Source organism: Rana temporaria, chromosome 2, assembly GCF_905171775.1.
Source record: "Rana temporaria chromosome 2, aRanTem1.1, whole genome shotgun sequence".
Classification (NCBI taxonomy): domain Eukaryota; kingdom Metazoa; phylum Chordata; class Amphibia; order Anura; family Ranidae; genus Rana; species Rana temporaria.
The window spans coordinates 185,679,703-185,700,302 of NC_053490.1; the positions used below are offsets into that span (position 1 = coordinate 185,679,703).

Genomic DNA, 20,600 nt, shown 5'->3' on the forward strand with positions numbered 1-20,600 from the left:
AATTTCAATCATTTTGCATAATACCAGGTTTACAAACATTTGTTCAGTAATTATTTTAAAAAAACTTGTTTAACAATGGATCATTGAACACAAACAGTATTTGCATAATGTACGAAAAAATTCAACAGATCACAGGTGCAAAGCATGTGGTAGGGCTCCAGATCCATGTGGCACTACAGGCACTAGGCAGGCATCCAGGGCAGGGTGATGACAGGACTTGCCATCTTAGCCTTCCAGAGTCTGATCTTAACACAGAGTATGCGTTCTCCAAAATCCACTAAATATTGGTTTTGAAGTAGACATTAGGAACAGAACCAATAGGCCCTTAAAACAGGGGTCTTGATAGAGAAAGATGTTAAGGAGGGGAAAAAAAAAACTATGTGGTTAAATAGTTTCATTAAACAATTTAACCACATACATGCCAGGCAATCACACAGGGGGTACAGATCTCACTAGTGACATTAACTGGTTAAGACCCGGACCAATATGCAGGTTAACCACTTAAGCCCCGGACCAAAATGCAGGTAAGGGACCAGGCCCCTTTTTAGGATTCGGCACTGCGTCGCTTTAACTGACAATTGCGAGGTCGTGCGACGTGGCTCCCAAACAAAATTGGCGTCCTTTTTTTCCCAAAAATAGAGCTTTCTTTTGGTGGTATTTGATTACCTCTGCGGTTTTCATTTGTTGCGCTATAAACAAAAATAGAGCGACAATTTTGAAAAAACTGCAATAATAATAGTAATAATAATAAATATCCCCCAAAAATATATAAAAAATGTGTTTCCTCAGTTTAGGCCGATACATATTTTTGGTAAAAAAAAAAAAAAAAAAAAATCGCAATAAGCGCTTATCGGTTGGTTTGCGCAAAATTTACGTTTACAAAATAGGGGATAGTTTTATTGCATTTTAATATTTTTTTTTTTACTACTAATGGCGGCGATCAGCGATTTTTTTTGTGACTGCGACATTATGGCGGACACTTCGGACAATGTTGACACATTTTTGGGACCATTGTCATTTTCACAGCAAAAAATGCATTTAAATTGCATTGTTTGACAGTTGCAGTTTGGGAGTTAACCACAGGGGGTGTGGCTGTAGGAGTGGTGACGTCATCGATTGTGTCTCCCTATAAAGGGGATGACACGATCGATGCAGCCGCCACAGTGAAGCACGGGGAAGCCGTGTTTAAAACGGAGCTCCCTACCGGGTCGCGAGCCCGCGACCCACGGCTGGGTAGATGTACAGGACGTGCCGGTACGTGCATCTGCCTAGCTGTGCCATTCTGCTGACGTATATTTACAGGAGGCGGTCCTTAATTGGTTAAGGACCTTGCCCCTTTTTTGCGATTCGGCACTGCATCACTTTGACAATTGCGTGCGACATGGCTGCCAAATAAAATTGATGTCCTTTTTTTCCCACAAATAGAGCTTTCTTTTGGTGGTATTTGATCACCTCTGTGGTTTTTATTTTTTGCGCTATAAACAAAAATAGAGTGACAATTATGAAAAAAAAAATCAATATTTTTAACTTTTTGCTATATTTAATATCCCCCAAAAAGATATATATAAAAAAAAAAGAAAAATGTCCTTAGTTTAGGCAGATATGTATTTTTCTACCTATTTTTGGTACAAAAAAGAAATAAATAAAATCGCAATAAAGCGTTTGACGATTGGTTTGTGCAAAATTTATAGCGTTTACAAAATAGGGGATAGTTTTATGGCATTTATTCCTTTTTTTTTTTTTTTACTACTAATGGCGGGCATCAGCGATTTTTTTCATGACTGCGACATTATGGTGGACACATTGTCATTTTCACAGCGAAAAGTGCTATAAAAATGCACCGATGACTGAAAATGACAATGGCAGTGAAGGGGTTAACCCCTAGGGGGCGCTGTAGGGGTTAAGTGTGACCTCATGTGTGTGTCTAACTGTAGGGGGGCGGGACTGGACGTGTGACGTCAGTGTTCGTCGTTCCCTATATCAGGGAACAGACGATCACCGACATTGCCACAGAGAAGAACGGGAAGGCTTGTTTACACCTCTCCCCGTTCTGCAGCTCCTGTGACCCGATCGCGGGACACCCGAGTCCCACGGGCGCCGTCATGGAGCTTCGTACCGGGTCGCCGCGGCTGGGCTGTTAAAAGGGGACGTGTATGTAATATATATATATATATACACACATACACATATACATATACATACACATACATATACACACACACGTCCATGTGCCCAGCCGTGCCATTCTGCCGACGTATATCGTCGTGCGGCGGTCCTTAAAGCGGTGGTTCACCCTGCAGAACAACATTTTAGCATACAATTCGGCATTGTAGCGCGAGCTACAGTATGCCGGTCTTAATTTTTTTATCGCCGTACTCACAGTGTAATCGTACATAGTAGATTCTGACTGCCCGCGGGGAATGGGCGTTCCTTTCAAGAGGGAGGGTGATTGACGGCCGGCTCTGGCACGTCACGCTCCCCGAAGACAGCCGGAGTAGGTCTCGGCTCTTCACGGCGCCTGCGCACAGACTATGCGCAGGCGCCGTGAAGAGCCAAGCCTATTTCGGCTATTTCCGGAGAAGCGTGACGCGCCAGAGCCGGCCGTCAATCACCTTCCGTCTGGATTGGAACGCCCATTCCCCGTGGGCAGTCGGAATCTACTATGTACGATTACACTGTGAGTACGGCGATAAAAAAATTAAGACCGGCATACTGTAGCTCGCGCTACAATGCCGAATTTTAGGCTAGAAGAAAAAAAAAAAAAAATTTTATTTTATAGGGTGAACCCCCGCTTTAAGAGGTTAAGGAGGCACTGTGACAGTCCAGAATTCAGTGATCAGTATTAACTATGCCAATCACCAGAGACACACAGGGGAGAGATAAAGAGTTTTTACAGTCTTTGGGTATAAGCAGAGGAGAAGAGAGGGGATGGAACTGGGTGGCTGTATAGACTTAAACCCATAGCTGCTGGGGAGTGAGTGGCATTCAATGAAATTGCCAAAGCATGATGGAAGTGTAGTTTTATTGGTGTGTAGAGAGGAGAGGATAGGAAGCAATCCCTGGTATAACACCGCCTTCCTTGGCATAACAGATTGAATTACAGAGATGACGTCCTGAAAATTCAAATGAACTTTTCTCTTCAATGGTAAGGAAGATCACACATGTATTTACGGTTTGGTGTTCTGAGTAGGGGCAAGTACTAATGAGGGATTTTTTTGCCAATCCCGGAGTTCTGCTTTAACTGTAATATAACAGGCTGGAGACCATTGCTGTAGATGTTGCCAGTAGAAAACCCATTTATTTTAAAGCTAATAGGAGATCACAGAAAAATGTATATTTGTTACCTGAAAATCATCATATGGAAAGAGGAGCATCTCCCGTAGTGCATCATTCAGTATTTGTGTTTTCTTCTGTACAATAACATTCTCATAGTCAATGGGTTCAATGAGCTTTGGCTTTGCCTGAAAAGAAAGAAAAATACTTCATTTAATACAATAATAGTTATACACCCGACAGCAAAATCCCACATTCTTCCTGGTTTGACAGCCATACCCTCCTTCCCTCTCAGCTAGCTAGGCACATCCTGCCTTTATTCACATCTGAATCTATTTATATCCACCCACAAACCCTCTTCCAACCTCAGGAATCACTGCAACATTCAAAAGCTAATAAACATTTAAAAAAAAAATCCATCACACAAACATGGCAAAATTTGTATTTTTCTACACCTTCATGTTGCCCATCTTGCCCACTGGTGTTTCTGCTGGGAATTTTTGTAGGGTTCATAATCATTACATTTCTGGAGTATATGGTCTACACAAGTCCATTCCCATATACAGTTGGAATATTTTGTATACAGTTAATGCCATCATGATATAAAACGCAATGTTTATCTGTTTATATTCATCATGATCCCATTTGCATCTTTTAAGATAAGCCTAAATATATTTTTTAAGCTGGGTACACATGGTCTGAATATCAGGCAGTTCAGCAGAAACAGGATGACATTTGGACCATGTGTACAGCTGTCCGTCCGACAGAAGCCGGTCTAAGGAAGAGACATGCTGAAAAACCAGCCATCGATCAGATTGGCCGAGAGTACTGATTAGTGTATTGTGGCGGTGGGGGGTCAGAACAAAGAAAGGCAAGGTACAGCAGGAGATTACTACACCAACATTGTACAGCGATGTCGTTTGTTTTCCTTCAGCCTCCTAGGTTGACAGAAAAGAGCTGAATGTGTATACCAAGCATAATTCGGCACAGAAAATCCTAAACTGATGGAAAAGTTCTTTCTGCAAAAACATTTTCATAATTCAAGAGACCAATACAGGTCAGTGGTTTAATCACATTACTTCCATGTATTTGTGCTACAACTCCTTTGATCTCTACAAAAGGAATGAAAGAACAAACTCGTGATACTCTGTAGCTTTACCTTCATAAACCCTACATAAACATTCCATGTCTTTCCATTTCCAACATCCACTCCCAGTGCTTACTCCAGCATGTCACACAGTTGCAGGAGAGATAGACATCATGAAACAATATATGTGCATATTGGCTTTTCGCTTTTTCGTTCCAAAGTAAAGTTTTATCGAGACAAAAATAACAAAAATTTCAAACCTACAGCAACGTCTTCCCTCAATATACTAATAAATAATTTCCATTTTACTCTATCAAGAGAGAAATGCAGCAGGGAAAGTCAAGCAGATGGGATCTTTTGTGGAAATGGAAACACAGTGCTCTGACACAAGATGACAGATAGTTTCTGGGTCAAGAGGACTTGTGTTTATCTATGGAGGTTACAAGTAGCCATATGAAGTCTTATGGCCCAACACTGTGCTATCTGAGATTTTATGTGACATATTAGAAGAATAGTTCTTCCACTTGTAGTAGACTCCGGCTGAAAAGATATGCAGAGAAACACCCTCTCAGCTTTTAGAACAGCAGCTGCACAATGTAATTGGGAGGAAAGCAATTTATTGCCAAGACTGCTCAGAGTTTTCAGCGTAGTCTTATCTTAATAAAATACCTCTACTTCCGCATCTCATGGGAAGACTTCTAAAAACCTTTCCTTAATTGCATACTTTAACCCCAACTAAATCACACTAGCGTGTGGGCTCCGTCACAATACTTTTCTAGGAGACTGTTCAAGCAGAAAGAAGCTGGATCACATGCTGCTAGAAAGTCACATTTACTTCCAGCGCCATATTTTTGTGGCTCCTTTTTAGGTTAGTAGCTCTTACATGTGTGCCTGATAACAGGAATCTTACATTCCACCATTATCTCCAATCAATCCTTCAGCGGTCGGCAGAATGCACTAATCCATTGCAGAGAGTCAAGGCTCTCATAACTACTTCCGATAAAGGGTGTCAACGCTTAGAAATAAACACAGGCAAAAAGATGTAAAAACAAATTAATTGCTAAGCCTTTACTGTGAACTGATGACTTGTTTCTCTTGGCCGCATTGTTAAAATACAACAAAATGAGCTTTACCAGAGCAAAAGAGTGGAGCCAGTGAAATATGTCACATGTTTTTGGTTTAAAGCATTCAGATCTTTAGAGAGGTAAAAGACATTCAAGGTAATTTGCAGCATGACATGCGATCATAGAAAGGCGCGATAAAAACTGGTCAGTAGAAAGGTTAATGGAGGAATTTAAATCATTTGGAAAAAGCTATCCATGCCTTGGTTTTTAATGCAGAGGCAATGGGGTTGATTTAATAATAAAGAAGAGTGTAAAATCTGGTGCATCCAAAGAAACCAGTCAGCTTCCAGGGTTATTTTCTTTTGTCAAAGCTTAAAGTGGTTGCAAACCTTCTCCCATACCCAGTGAAGCAAATAGTCTCAGATGATAATAAGAGATTAAACAAATCTCCCTACATACATTTTACATGGATATCTGCTGTCTTTCCCATTCTACACTCTTTGGAAAGTGTAGATTGTGCTGGAGATCTAAATTTCTCATTCAGCAGTGGGTGAGTAGTTTGGGCATACACTGCAAGAGCTGATTGGAGGAAAGGCACACACCCCCCTCTACATAGGCAGAGGAAGGAAGGAACACACAGAGCTGTACTGTGAAAAGACAAGCTCTCTGCTTATCTACATCTAAACTCCCTCCCCGACTGAATTTTTTTAGCTGCCATTATCTTGCGTGTCGGAGAGCTTGTCAGAAGTGACTCGGCTGGAGCAGCAGAAAGACACGGCACTTAGCTATGGAGAGAGATAAATAAACACTACAGATATATGTGCTTAGGACAAATTTCATAAAGGGGGTTTACAACCACTTTAAGTGAACAAGCTGATGTTAGAAGTGATTGGCTACCACCATGCACAGCTGCACCAGATTTTACATTCTAGTTATGGTGGGAAAAAAACAAACACAACAGTAGGCAGATTGACCTAAAACAGAGCCAACAACCTGCATGGAAATCCAGTAAGTCAATTTTTAAAAATGTTAAAGGGTTGTAAAGGTAAAAAAATGTTTCCCCTAAATGGCTTCCTTTACCTTAGTGCAGTCCTCCTTCACTTACCTCATCATTCGATTTTGCTTTTAAATGTCCTTATTTCTTCTGAGAAATGCTCACTTCCTGTTCTTCTGTCTGTAACTCCACACTGTAATGTGAGGCTTTCTCCCTGGTGTGGAGAAAGCCTCTTGAGGGGGGAGGGGGCGAGCAGGAGTGTTAGGACACCCACTAAGACACAGCTCCTTTCTCCATCTGCAAAGTAGAGGGTGTCCTGACTTCCCTGCTCGCCCCCTCAAGAGGCTTTCTTCACACCAGGGAGAAAGCCTTGCATTACTGTGTGGAGCTGCAGACAGAAGAACAGGAAGTGAGGGTTTCTCAGATGAAATGAGGAATTTAAAAGCAAAATCGAAGGATGAGGTAAGTGAAGGAGGTCTCCACTAAGGAAAAGGAAGATATTTAGGGAATTTTCTGTTTACCTTTACAACCCCTTTAAACCGTAAAACAAATTTCCTAAAAAAAAAAGACATTTTGGTCTTTGAGAACAGCAGTCAAATCGCCATTAGCATATTGTATATTTTACAGTAACACTGAGCTATAGACTGGGACCGTATTACAGGGCTCATGGTCCTGTATTGATATCCTTAAAGTCCTTTCACACCTGGGCCGCACATTCGGTAAAGCGCCACTCGGCGATTTACTGCTGTTTAAGTGGCGCTTTCTAGCACCAAACCACCCAAAGATGCCGCTTGCAGAACTTTTTCTAACGTCACGCAAGTCCACCGCCCAGATGTGAAAGCACCCATTGCAAACAATGGGAGGCAGTTTCAGGTGCTATTTCTAGCGCTAAAATGCCTGAAAACTGCCTCAGTATGAAAGGGGTCTTAGTTTGAAGTGCTTCAGAGATTATTCCTAATTGACAGGTGCATTTGAGCTTCAGATCTTGGTTTTACAATCCCATAGGCTTGAATGAGAACACAAAACTCGCTTGAATTGAATAAAAGCCTGCTGTCACAGACACCAAGATAGGAATGGTCTTTAAAAAAAAGGGATTGTTGCGTAGGCCATTTATTCTCAGTTCATCAAGTTTCTATTTTCTAATCAAATTTAGATCTATTCACATATGTAATCCAAGGTGCCCTCCCTTAGCAATAGCAAACCCAATATCACTTATAGACTTGTGATAAACCGGTTTTATATTGTGGTTTTGTACATGTCTTGATTCTTACTTTTTATGCATTTATTATATCGCTTTTCTGCACAATCCAGCGTGCTCTGGCTTTTGTCTTTCTGTTTATTTATTCAAAAGATACAAAGTTACAAAGACAAAATAAAGAGCTTAAAGTGATTGCGAAGGCCAATTTTTTTTTTTTTTTTTTTTTTTAACATATTATACTTGCCTCCTCTGCAGGGCTGTGGAGTCGGAGTCTGAGTCGAGGAGTCAGAGTCGGGGGAAATTTTGGGTACCTGGAGTCGGAAAACAATGCACCAACTCCGACTCCTACTAAATTTAGATTGGAATTAAAAAAAAAATTCCAACAGGAGTTTTATAAAGCACTAAAAGAAGTTGAAAAGTATGATCGCTCATCAAAACTTACTGTTGAAGAAGCCATCCTTGTTTATCCAGAGATCGTTAGTGATGTGGCCAGAATAGTTACTGCAATGCCACCCACCCAAGTCAGTGTCGAAAGATTATTTTCAGCCCTAAAAATAATAAAGTGACTTAAGAGCCTCTATGAAAGAGGATCTATGAAAGAGGATCTGGCAGAGGCAATTCTCTTCCTTAGAACTCTACATTGAATTGATTTGCATTTGCTAAGCCTAGAACTACATTTCAAGATTAATATAAACCATTTCTAGGTTTTACAGATTTTGTTTTTGGTTCATTATAGATAAGCTTTGTTTTTGTTCTAAAACAACCAAATAATGTGGTTTGTATTTTTGAACTGGTAAAGATCCTGTTCCTGATGTTTATGCCTGCTGCTACTATGCAGCCACTTGATTGATTAATATTTTTTTTTTTTATAAAACTTTGTTTTCATTGTGTTTGTCTTTTGCTTAAACTGTGCAATACAGTAGACTGTTGGCTTCCCAGCCAGGATTCCTGTGGTAGGCAGGGCCATCTTTTCCATTGGGCACGCTGGGCAGTTGCCCGGGGGCCCCGCTTGCCTGGGGGGCCCCACCGGCTGCCCAGCAACCCCAGTAAAAAATTATGGAGAGTGACGGGTTAGAACTGCCCATGCCCAGTTCGCGGAAATCACAGAGAAGATCCGGTCCTCCACGAGTGCGGGGGGTTGCTGATGTAAGGGGGGAGTGAATGCAAAAATGTAAGGGGGCACTGATATAAAGGTTCCCCCTCCTATATTAGTGACCCCCCTTACCTTAGTGTATTTAATCTAAGGAAGGTGGTCTCTGGTCACCAGAGTACCCCCCACATCAGAGTCTGCAGGATTCCCCCTTACAATGCAAGGGGGAACTCAGTCTGCGGACCCTGATGTAAGTGGGAAAGAGAAAGCAGTGGACTCTGATATAAGGTTGTCTCTGGTCACCATAGCCCCCCTCCACATCGGAGTTTCCCCCTTAGATCATGATCTGCAGCGTTCCCCTTTACATAAGAGTTCCCTTTCACTGTAAGGGGGAATCCTGCAGACTCTGATGTAAGAGGAAACTCTGTGCTGGCTGGGTTATAGTAACCTGACCTTCATGTCAATGAAGACATTTTTTTTTTTTTACTTTTGTTGAACTTAAACACATTTCTAATAGCACTAGCTATATGTTTATAGTTTAAATACTGACATTTGCATTGTTGGGCACTGAAAACTGTAATTTTAGGTACTTTTTTTGCAGTGGCAGTAAAAAATGTGGTTCTGCCAGTAAATGTTATGATTTTTGTCAGTAATTCTCGTGCGTAATTGTGTAGACAGGGCCCCAGTGCACTGTATTGCCCGGGGGCCTATAATGCTCTTAAGATGACACTGGTGGTAGGTTGCGTTTCTTTCCCTCAAGGAATGTATAAAATACATTCGCATATTAATACAGAGGAGTCTGAGTCTCGGAGTCGGAAGTACATAAAACTGAGGAGTCGGAGTCGGAACATTTATCTACCGACTCCACAGCCCTGCTCCTCTGTGCAGTTAGTTTTGCAGGTCCCTCTTTGCTGCTCCCCTCCCTCTTTTGAGTGCCCCTCAGCCAGCAGCTTGCTACAGGCCAAGTCCGTGCGCCATGTATCCATTCAGACACGGAGCCCCGTCCTAGTCCCAACCCTCTCCCCAGATTGGCTGACTGACTTTGATTGAACAGCCGCATGAGCCAATGGTGCCACTGCTCTGCTCTGAGCCAATCAGGAGGAATGTACTGGATGGCTGAGGGGATCGTGGACATTGTTGGAGAGAGAAGGTGCTCAAGTAGGCTGATATAAAAAAACATCTTTGTGTCTTAATGCAAAGAAAGAATTAAGATAAAAAACCTTCTACCTTTACAACTCCTATATAGAGATTCTGTACTGTGGAATCTGTGTGTAAAAAAGGCAAGCAGAAAAAAAAATGGATTAGTCTTCACTAATGATCGTAGGCTCCCCGCCACTGATCTTTTCACCATTACTGACGTACTTATGCTTTGTTCTGCTCTGTGCATCTATCCTGATAGAGGCCTATGCTTCCTTTGTCAGATCTTCCCCTCTGATGATTGGTGATCTGATGACTGGTGGGGGAATATTCAGGAAGCAGCAAGAGAGGGGCAGGAAGCACGCATCCACAGAAGAGAATATAGTAGTAACACGATAGATCTTTGCACTGCAGTCCTCTCTATTAGGAAGAACAGTGCGCAGCATGATGGTGAAATCCTTAAAAAACAACCAGGCCCAACCTCCCCCACTTAAAGTGGAGCTCCACCCAGGAGACATATGTGCAGCTTCCAGCCCCGCTGTCAGCAGCCCAAAGTCTGTGGCAGGCTGCAGCTTGTGTGAAAAACCTAGTGTTCCTGCCACTCCCTCTGCTTTCCTATTAAAAACTGATCACACTAGGCATGAGAGCACAGAGTGGTCAGTTCTCTAGCTGTGCCGAGAACTCAGCCTGCTCTCCTACAGTGATCAAACTTGTGCTGATACACCTCCCTGCACAGCCATTCACTGGGAATTCAAGAGTGGTACAGTTTCTCCTCTATGAGCTCCTTATGCAGCCGAGAACAGAGGATATGTGATCCAGCCACAGGAGCTTCAGGTGGCCAGGCTGGTTTGTCTGAGTATTATCACTATCTTCTTAAAGCGAGTTCCACCCAGATAAAAAATGTTTAGACAAAAAATCCTTAAAAAATAAATTATACTCACCTGAAATACCTGTTGCTATGCGGAAGTCCGTAATCTGCCTCTTCCGTAACCGCGGTCTATCTTCTTCTTCATCTTCTTCTAGTGAATGGGGCGCGCTGCTTTCTGGGAACTGTGTGTAATCCCAGAGAGCAGCCGCCCATTCACAAGTCGGCGCGAGACTCGCGCATGCGCAGTAGGAAATGGGCAGTGAAGCCATAAGGCTTCACTGCCTGTTACCCTTAGTGTGAATGGTGGCGCGGGACCTGCACCGTTTGAGGGATCGGGGGGGGCCATCAGCGTGAGCAAGTAGGACAGGTAAGTGTCCTTATTAAAAGTCAGCAGCTGCACGGTTAGTAGCTGCTGACTTTAAAAAAAAAAAAAAAATTGCGGGTGGAATCCCGCTTTAAGAGGAACAAATATGCAAATGTGAAAGCATAATACCTTTATATATGCATTGCTCGAATAGTAAATGCTTACAAACAACTAAAGTTGAAGGACTGTGGACCAACCTTACCTTAAAAACAAGGTAAAGGGTCCCATTTTGCGGCGCTTTCAAAGCCATTGTAATGGGCAGGGCGTTTTGGGAGTGATGTATAAAGCACTCCCAACCCGCCCCAAAGATACCGCTTGCAGGACTTTTTGTAATGTACCGCAAGCACACCTCCCCAGTGTGAAACGACATATTGCAATGATTGAGAGGCGGCTTTCAAGCACTTTTCAGAGGCCATTTCTAGTGCTAGAGCACTTGAAAACCGCCTCAGTGTGAAAGGGGTCGTAGGCCTCATGTACACTACATCTGTTAAACTCAAGTTTAGGAGTAGGTAGGCGTGTATTATGTGTACACTCAGTCGTTAATAGTATAGTTCAGGTTACTGACTTTTTTTAAAGCAGAAAAGGACTGTAGTTTACCGGCATTTCAAACGCCAAATGCTTGTAACCTCACGTACTTGCAGTAAACTGCGTGTTAATGTTTATAAGCGTTTTTAAAGGGAAAAAATAAAATTATAATTTTTGAACATATATACAAATTAGATTTTTTTTACCACAGGAGCATTTCCTCACACATGTTAAAGCAGTTGTATACCCTTGTCATACTTGCACCTACAAGTAAGCCTACATTAAGGCTTACCTCTAGGTGCTTGCAATATCTCCTTATCCTACTTGGTTAAGGAGATATTTGCAGAAAAGCGGGCACCGATGTCCATGGTGCATGCGCGGTGTAGACAACGGCGCAGGTGCACTGAGCACGACGGATCTTGAATAGGAGCCTGCCGGAATGTGCACATTGAGCGGGGATCCTGACGTTCCTCGCGCATGCGCAGGAGTATGGTCATCGCCGCTCCGGCCAGTCACAGCGCCGGAGCGGCAATATCAGGAAGTCATTCCAGGTATCATGGCGGCGACATAGGTCGTGTCAGAGGACCGCTGCGAGGGCTTCGATGTAAGGTAAGTAATTGATAATGAGCTAGTATGCTTGCCTTTGCCTTGCAGGTTTTAAAAAATAAAAGCACACTAAGCATATCAGGAACAAGTTCTCTTTCCAGAATCAGCATGGAATGTGTGAGTAAAAGAGAATTCTGGGGGCTAATAGGGTTAAATGATAGTTGAATCTTTTCATATCATGACCAGGTTCACTTGAAACATTATGGTGGTTCACTTGAAACATTATGGTTTGGATCATGCCACAAAACTGAATATGTGAACAAAATTAGAAACAAACTTCCGTTTGAATTCTTCTATCCATTCTTGTCTTTACATAAGGGACTTCACAAATAGGGAGCAGATGTTGATGGAAAATACCACCCGTATCCACATTTATAAAAGCAATAGCTTTTAAAAAGAAAAAAAAGGAAATGCTAGTTCGGACAAAAAACTTTTTTTTGATCAATAAAAGTAAAAAGTTAATTGCAGAAAATAACTAACATGCAATTACAGGCACTGTAAAAATGTACATTAAAATCAATGAAAAGAGGAAAAAGGTATGGTTTCTTTATCACCAATAGGCAAAAACCACAGAAATACTCTACAAAAAAGAAACCCAAGCTATAATTCCAAGAAAAGCAACACATTATAATAATTAAGCTGTGGTTTTCATATCCTGCTGTGCACTAAATATCAACTTTTAGAAGTGTGCGCAAGCTAGCAGGGTCATCATGACACTTGCAATGTTAGCAAGCGTCCAAAAAAAGTGTAATGTAGGCTAAAAACAGCACCATATTCAAAGACTTGTAATATGCCAATCTGACCCTCAGAATGACTGCCCAATAGAGACTCCCTGAAGGATCTGTGAACAAGTGCCAATAAGGCCACAGATGGCCATATCTTTCATGCTAAGTAAAGCAATGGGTACCCACTGGTGTCATGGTCTCTTTCCCAAACCGTGTAATAGACCATCTCACCGTGCCAGGGATTTAGAATTGGTCAACTTATGGTGAATGGCAAAACTGTTAGCCTACTAACAATGCAGACCTTATGCTGGTTATACAACTAGCAATTTTGGAAGTTTAAGTAGTTTTTACAATAAAAAATTGCCAAATCTAACAAAGTTCCACAGTGAACTTCTGGGTAAAAACAAAAACTAAATGAAAGAAATGCTATGAAAGTATCACAATGCCAGTTGAAAGGCATCTTTAATTGACCTGTACTCAAGGTTTGATTGGCACCAAGTTGGAAAAATTGGAAGCGCAAGACCACTCATGCTTGGAAATAAAAGGACACATTACTGTACATCACTTCTGAAGTTGTATTCTGTAGTACAAGAGTTTTCCCCAAGTTTAGTAACCTCTTAATTTTCAATTTGAAACTAGCATGCAAAAACACAAAAATAACTAAATACAAAAGATAATCATTCATTCAATATTTTCTTTTGTTTTTTGCACCGTCAATTTACGCAACATAAATATATTGCATAGTCACATCAATCCCTGTCCTCGTGAAGCTTACAATCTAGTCTCCTTGTGTGTATGAGGCTTTAGTTAGAATTATACTTACCTTGCCCCTATCGTCTGCATGGCTTGATGGCTCTTCTGGGAAGATTCCAGGGAAATAGAGCAGATAAAAACTCAAGAAAAGATACTCCAGTCCACTGCAAAACGTCAGCTGTTCTGTATTCCCCAGGATCTAGCTGTGATGTGACATCTTAACCTAGGCACAGTTGGGTAAAGACAGGAGTGGGGCAAGTGTAAAAATAGGATTTTATGCTCACCGTAAAATCTCTTTCTCTGAGTTCATGGACGGACACGGCCTTAATCTTGACATAGTGGGTATTCGCCTTCCTTTAGGAGTGGCTAGGCAGAAACTTATAGAAAAGGTTTACTAATTATACACACCCTACAGCCCCACCCAGAGGACGGGCCCTCTGGGTATAACCCCTCTCTCTGCATCTCGCAGGTCAGTGGTCAAAAAGTAGTACAAGCATAAAAAAGGAGGGTAGGGTGCTGTGTCCGTCCATGAACTCAGAGAGAGATTTTACGGTGAGCATAAAATACTATTTTCTCTTTCGTTCATGGACTGACACAGCCTTAATCTTGACATAGCGGGAGGTCCCAAAGCAGTGTGTCAAAAAAATTAGGGGTGGGAACAGCATAAAATTAAACTTCACCCCAAAACAAACAGAGCTCCTCCACTGAGGAGTTGCAACTCTAAACAGCCGCCTGCAAAAAAATTTGGCCAAAAGAAGCACCCGAAGATGCACTCACATCAACCTTATAGAATTTAGTGAAAGTGTGAGCGGATGACCAAGTCGCCGCTTTACACACCTGGGAAACAGACGCTTGATGTCGGAAAGCCAAGGAGGCACCTATTGCCCTGGTCAAATGCACCGTGATAGGAAAGGGGGGCGCCCGACCCCTTATGGCGTAAGCCTGAATTACTGTCTGTCGGATCCACCTAGAGATGGTGGCCGATGAGATCGCTAGGCCCTTCTTGGGACCAGCCACCTAAACAAACAGTGAGTCTGACCTCAGCCAAGTAAACTCTCAGAGCTCCGACAATGTCCAAGGAATGCAACGCAGTCTTCCTAGGGTGCGACGTGTTAGGACACAAGGATGGAAGTACAATGTCCTCGTTGAGATGGAAGGCCGAGACGACCTTAGGTAGAAAAGATGGCTGCAGACGCAGCACCACCTTATCCTTGTGGAAAATTAGGTAGGGGGCCTTACATAAGGCGGCCAGCTCAGAGACTCGTCTAAATGACGTGACCGCCACCAAAAAGACCACCTTCTGAGAAAGTGTCAATAAGGGAATCTCCTGAATTTTTTCAAACTGTGCCTTCTGAAGCACCGAGAGAACCAGGTTTAAGTCCCACGGAGGTAGTGGAGGAGGGACCGGAGGGGCCACATGCCAAACCCCCTGTACAAATGTTCTCACTAGAGAGTGAGACGCCAGGGGTCGCTGAAATAAAACAGCCAGGGCAGATATCGGCCCCTTAATCATGCTTAAGGCAAGCTTTTGGTCCACCCCACGCTGCAAGAACAGCAATTCCCCCGGACACCAAATAAGTCAGTGGATTCCACTTAATTTCTTCGCAAAGCGCTAAGTAAGCTCTCCAAGGTCGATAATAAATCCTCAGAGGAGAACTTCCTAGCCCTTCTCATGGTAGAAATTACCGAATCTGATAGGCCCCAGTCTCTTAGTACATGGCTTTCAATAGCCATGCTGTTAAAGCCGGCGACTGTAAAGTAGGATGCAGTATGGGACCTTGTGACAGCAGGTCCTCTCTCCGCGGTAGATGCCAAGGGGCGTCTGCTACTAGCTGCACTAGATCGGCGTACCAAGGACGCCAAGGCCAATCCGGGGCGATTAGGATAATCGGGATCCCCTCTGCGAAGCAGAAGAGGCAGGAGCTTTAGAGGAGGAAAGGCATAGATTAGCCGATACTGACTCCACAGCGCCACTAATGCATCTGTGGTGTCCGCCCATGGGTCTTTCGACCTGGCCACAAACCTCAATACGATCCGATTGAGTCGAGACGCCAGGAGACCTACGTCTGGCGTGCCCAATCTTTGGCAAAGGAGCTGAAACACCTCCGGGTGCAGAGACCATTCTCCTTGGTCCAACTTCTGGCGACTCAGGTAGTCCCGCCTGCCAGTTTTCCACACCAGGAATGTATATGGCCGACAGTGGCGGTATGCTCCTTTCTGCCCACCTTAGGATGCGAGTAGCCTCTGACGCTGCAGCCAAGCTTCTTGTTCCTCCCTGATGGTGGACATTTTCCACCGCCGTGGCGTTGTCCGACTGGATCCTGACTGGACGCCCCTGTAGCCTCCGAGACCATGCGGTGTGGCACAGCCTGATCGCCCGAAGTGATCGGCAGGTGGGAATCCTCCGGGGACCAGCGACCCTGGGTCGACTGAACCCACCAGACTCCCCACCTCCTGGTAAGGCTGGCGTCCGTGGTGATGATTGTCCAGTGATAAGGAAGGAACGACTTCCCGGACAGAAGTGCCGGTGAGGTCAGCCACCCAACTAGGGAGGCCCTGACCAGGTGGCTCACCCGGATCTGATAATCCAGGGATGATGGGCACTTGTCCCATCTGGACAGAATTTCCCTCTGTAGCACTCGTGTGAGATTGCGCATATGGTACTGCCTCGAAGGAGGCCATCTGAATGTTTAGTAGCCACCCAAAGTGTCTGAGAGTCTGACATGTTATAGACACGCTCACCTCTAATTCTGAGGCTGAAGCGGCCCTCAGAAGTAGGTTGTCCAAGTAGCCCACGATAGCGATGCAACATTGTATTAGTAGGGCGAGAATTGGAGGGAAAAAATCTGTTTGGTGGGCAAGATAGGAATTCTATCTTTTACCCTGATGAGACTACCTCGCAAACCCACCGGTCGGGGACCCGAGATGTCCACCGGGTCGCGAATTCGCGAAATACGTCCCCCCATCCGAGAAATGGGTGGGGGCACACCTTCATGCGGACGTGGTCTTGTTAACGGGCTTGCGAAACCAGGGGCGTCTCTGTCCCTGAGCAGGCACTTTATTGGCCTGTGGTTTTCTGCCCGCGGTGTTGGGCGGATGAAAAAAACGCTTGGGTGCGGTAAAGAAGGGCCCTTGTCGTCGGCTTGGCTCCTTCCCCTTATAGGTTTGTGGGAGCAAGGTGCTCTTATCTCCTGTAGAATCCTTAATAATGTCATCCAGGCAAGCTCCAAAGAGTCTGTCGCCCTTAAAGGGCAGGTCCATTAGGGCCTTTTTGGAAGCTTGGTCCGCCGACCGATTCTTTAAACCAAAGTAGACGGCGCAACACCGCCTAAGCAGAAGCTCTGGCCAGCAGCGGAATAGTGTCCAAGGCTGATTTACACACAAATTTTAGGCCCTGTACCAGTTGTTCCGCTAGTGTTACCTCGTGGGCGGAAGCCTGATGTGTTTGTAACCCATTGAGCAGCATCTTTTCCCATTCCGTGAGTGTCTGGAACACCGGCAGTGTATAGGTTATGGGATATCGACTCTGCCTTCTTGTCCGCCGGGTCCTTGAATGCAAGAGCCCCCTCCACCGGAATGGCGTTAGCTTGTTTAGTCTGGACACAGGAGGGTCCACTATGGGGGGGGCGAAGTCCATTTCTTCAAGAAACTCTCCTCCAGTGGGTAACGTACCGCCAGGTTCTTAGGTACAAAAAAGGTCTTTTGTGGTCTGTCCCATTCCTTGTATAAAAGTTTGTCTAAGTAAGATACACAAGGGAACACCTTAGCAGTGCGGGTCGCCTTACGGAACCCAAAGGGGACCGGCGCTTCTGTAGCTTCTACAGACCCCTCTATATTTAGGGTATCTCGCACATAAGGTCACCAACCAGAGCCTTCTCGCGAGCTGACCTGGGTCCAGAATCATCCTCACTGTCTGGCAAATCTTGGTCCGCATCGTCAGATACCTCAGAGTCAGGGTCTTGAGCCGTAGCTAGACCTGGCTCCGTATCCGAGTTGTCCCTAGAAAATGGTGGGGGAGGGGGCGCTTTCTAACCCCCGTTCTTTTACACGCACTGCTTCAACCTTGGCAATGAAGGCATCTAGGATTGCCGACATAGCGTCCACCGATACATCGGGTGCAGGGGCATCAATTGCCAGCTCAGGTGTTTCAGGGGAAAAAACGTCTGTTTCTGACGTCATGCTGCCCACAAGCTTGACACAGGGATTCCAAGCAAGGTGCGACAACCCACCCTTGTAACTGCAGCAGAGATGAGGGGTTCCCCCTAGAGGACTGACCACCCCGGAACCAGTAGTGCAGTGCCGTTGAGCTGCTTCTTGTCCGCTCAAACGGTCAGTCTGCTGAAATGGCTGCTATTCATACAAGGCTGCTGTTTTTAATCAGCTTTTGTTTGCTAGTCAGCAGCGTGTCTCTGCTGATTTATGAAGATGGCTGCCACACAGGCGCTAGGGGTCAACCATACTGAGGCCCCAAAAGCATGGCCGCCAGTGTTCTAGGCTTAGGCTACAAAAAAAGGCAGCCTAAATTCTCCTCAGAAGGAGCGCTGGTGAATCACCGCTCCACAGCTCAAAGATCCCGGGCGAGGGTGTTCCACTGGTTCAGCTGACAGCTGGATTTGCCTCTGCGATCTCCGGGTACGTGGACTGGAGGCTAGAGTCTTGCTTCCCTCCGGGCGGCAGGTCTCTCGTTGAATTTAGGCCCAGGCTTCTGGCTTAACAACACGGCTGTGTCCTGTCAACAGCTCCGCAGAGGAGAGAAGTGCAGGTCCCGAGAGAGAGAAATCAGCCGCGCCCTTTAAGTAACCTCCCCCATAAGTCTGTGCGGAGGTGTTCCGTGTTCAAAAAGCACAGAGCATTGTGGGAAATGTAGTCTGTTTCTCCTTAGAGTCAATGAAGTCCATTTCTCCAGCTACTTGCAATCCCACAATCCACAATTCCTTAAAGGTAACTTGCATATTTACAATGGCGTGGATAAAGTTCCAAGGGGATGGCCTGTCGTAATGTTCTGACAGGATGACCCCGCTAAACAAATTATTTTACTGTTGCGGATTTAGTAACACTTAGGCTGCATTCACACCTGAGCGTTTTGTCGCATGAAGCTCGGGGGAAAAAATACATTATTCTCAATGGAGATGGTTCACATCTCCACTCCAAAACGCCCGACGCCGACCGCCTGAAGCTCAAACAAGTTCTGGACCCTTTTTTGTCGCTCGACTTGAGCGTTTTTTTTTTGTTTTTAACATTGGTGACCCTAGACCTGTCTAAAATCGCGGTAAAAAACGCTGCGACAAATCGCAGCAAGAAACGCAGCAAAATCACGGCAAAACGCTACGCTCAGGTGTGAATGCAGCCTTAGGATACAAGGCTAATAATGAATGCACAGAGAAAAATCTCTCTACTCACTACTTCAGAATTAGCTTGTAATATTTGAATAATATCACTTCTGCAGACAGCAATAGGCTGACAGCTCAGAGATATGTTTGTCACAGGAGATTATATCACTGTGCCTGAAGGAAAATTGGCACTGACAACATCAAGAGGTTGCAGAAAATCTGCAGTAGGTGGGTGTATCCAAATGGCATTTACAAGAGAAAAAAAAAACTAGCCCTAAACCACATAGCACATGAATATTTTAAACAAGCTGAAATAGAATTAATAAGCAAAATATGTTATGGGACCAAAACATTGCGATACTAGTGCATGATAACATTAGTGAGAAAAATCACAGATGTATTATCTGACATTTTGCTAAATGTTTTCACAATGCTCCAGTTAAGAAGTTTAAAAACGTTATTATATATTGTATATCTGGGTATGATTTCTGGAGCCTAGGGGCTTTGAAGAGCATTCAGCAGGATGAAGCCTTCAGCCCTGGGTCCACTGTTCCATGCCACAGTCCTTTTAGTATGGAAGCTGACTATAGCTCAATGTGCCACCCTCCCAAAGAGCCTGTTCTGCTGCATGGACACACTAGGAATAAAGCCTTGTACATACGATTGGATTTTCCAATGGGAATTGTGTGATGACAGGCTGTTGGCGGAAAATCTGACCGTTTGTACGCTCCATCGGACGATGGTTGTCGGATTCTCCACGGACAAATGTTGGATAGCAGGCTTTAAAATTTTCCGTGGTCTAAAGTCCAAACACGCATGCTCGGAATCAATGCTCAAACACATTAGTAGAAGGTGCCCAAAGAGTGGCGCTAGAGAGCAGAAAAACACATAGTACGTAACTATGTTTGTTTGTTGGCCGACAACTGTGTGCCATTTGTATGCAAGACAAGTTCCTGGCTAACGCCCTTCGGACAAAAGTCTGAGGCCTTGTCTGCGGAAAATTTGGGATATAAAGCGGTTGATGCCGGTGGGGGTTTCTCTCCCCCCAAAGCCACTGTTACATTTTAAAATCGGTGTGGCTATGTGAATGAATAAACTACAAGTCCTATCTTCCACCACGGCAGTAGTCAACAGACTGCAAGTATGCTCATTAGTGCACTTATGGCCTGTACACACAATCCAAATATGGTACAATAATTGGATTGTTAGTACAGGGCTTCAGCCAACAAGAAACAAACAAAGGCGCACCAGCCTAGTGTATTACAATTTGACAAATTTATTAAAACACAATATAAAAAGACCTACTCACAATTGTGGTAGAAAGATACAAAGTAAGAAGCTTATTCCATACAGGCTACAGCATGTAGAACCCGAACCACGCTCCAAAGGGTCATGGAGGGAGTGAAGAGGGTCACTCCCGGCTGACGCGTTTCAAAGCATAAAGCTTCTTCATCAGAGCCCAGCAGTGAGCCTTCCGTGAGCCAATCATGACAGTTCACCCTATATTTAATCGGACATGCACAATTTCCACGTACGATACCTAAATCGCACGATTTTTGTTTAGTCAGTATAGTTGCCGTCCGAAA

General features: G+C 44.2%; 1 protein-coding gene across 18 annotated transcripts in view; it reads right to left on the reverse strand.

The window, feature by feature from the left end:
* The window catches only part of DOCK9 (dedicator of cytokinesis 9), a 365,118-nt gene that overhangs the window by 226,910 nt on the left and 117,608 nt on the right, over positions 1 to 20,600 (reverse strand). For all 18 annotated transcript variants that reach the window (XM_040336152.1, XM_040336151.1, XM_040336141.1 and 15 more), the window contains exon 2: positions 3,345 to 3,461. In XM_040336152.1, the coding sequence (XP_040192086.1) occupies positions 3,345 to 3,461 (117 nt within the window). The remainder of the gene's footprint in view (positions 1 to 3,344; positions 3,462 to 20,600) is intronic.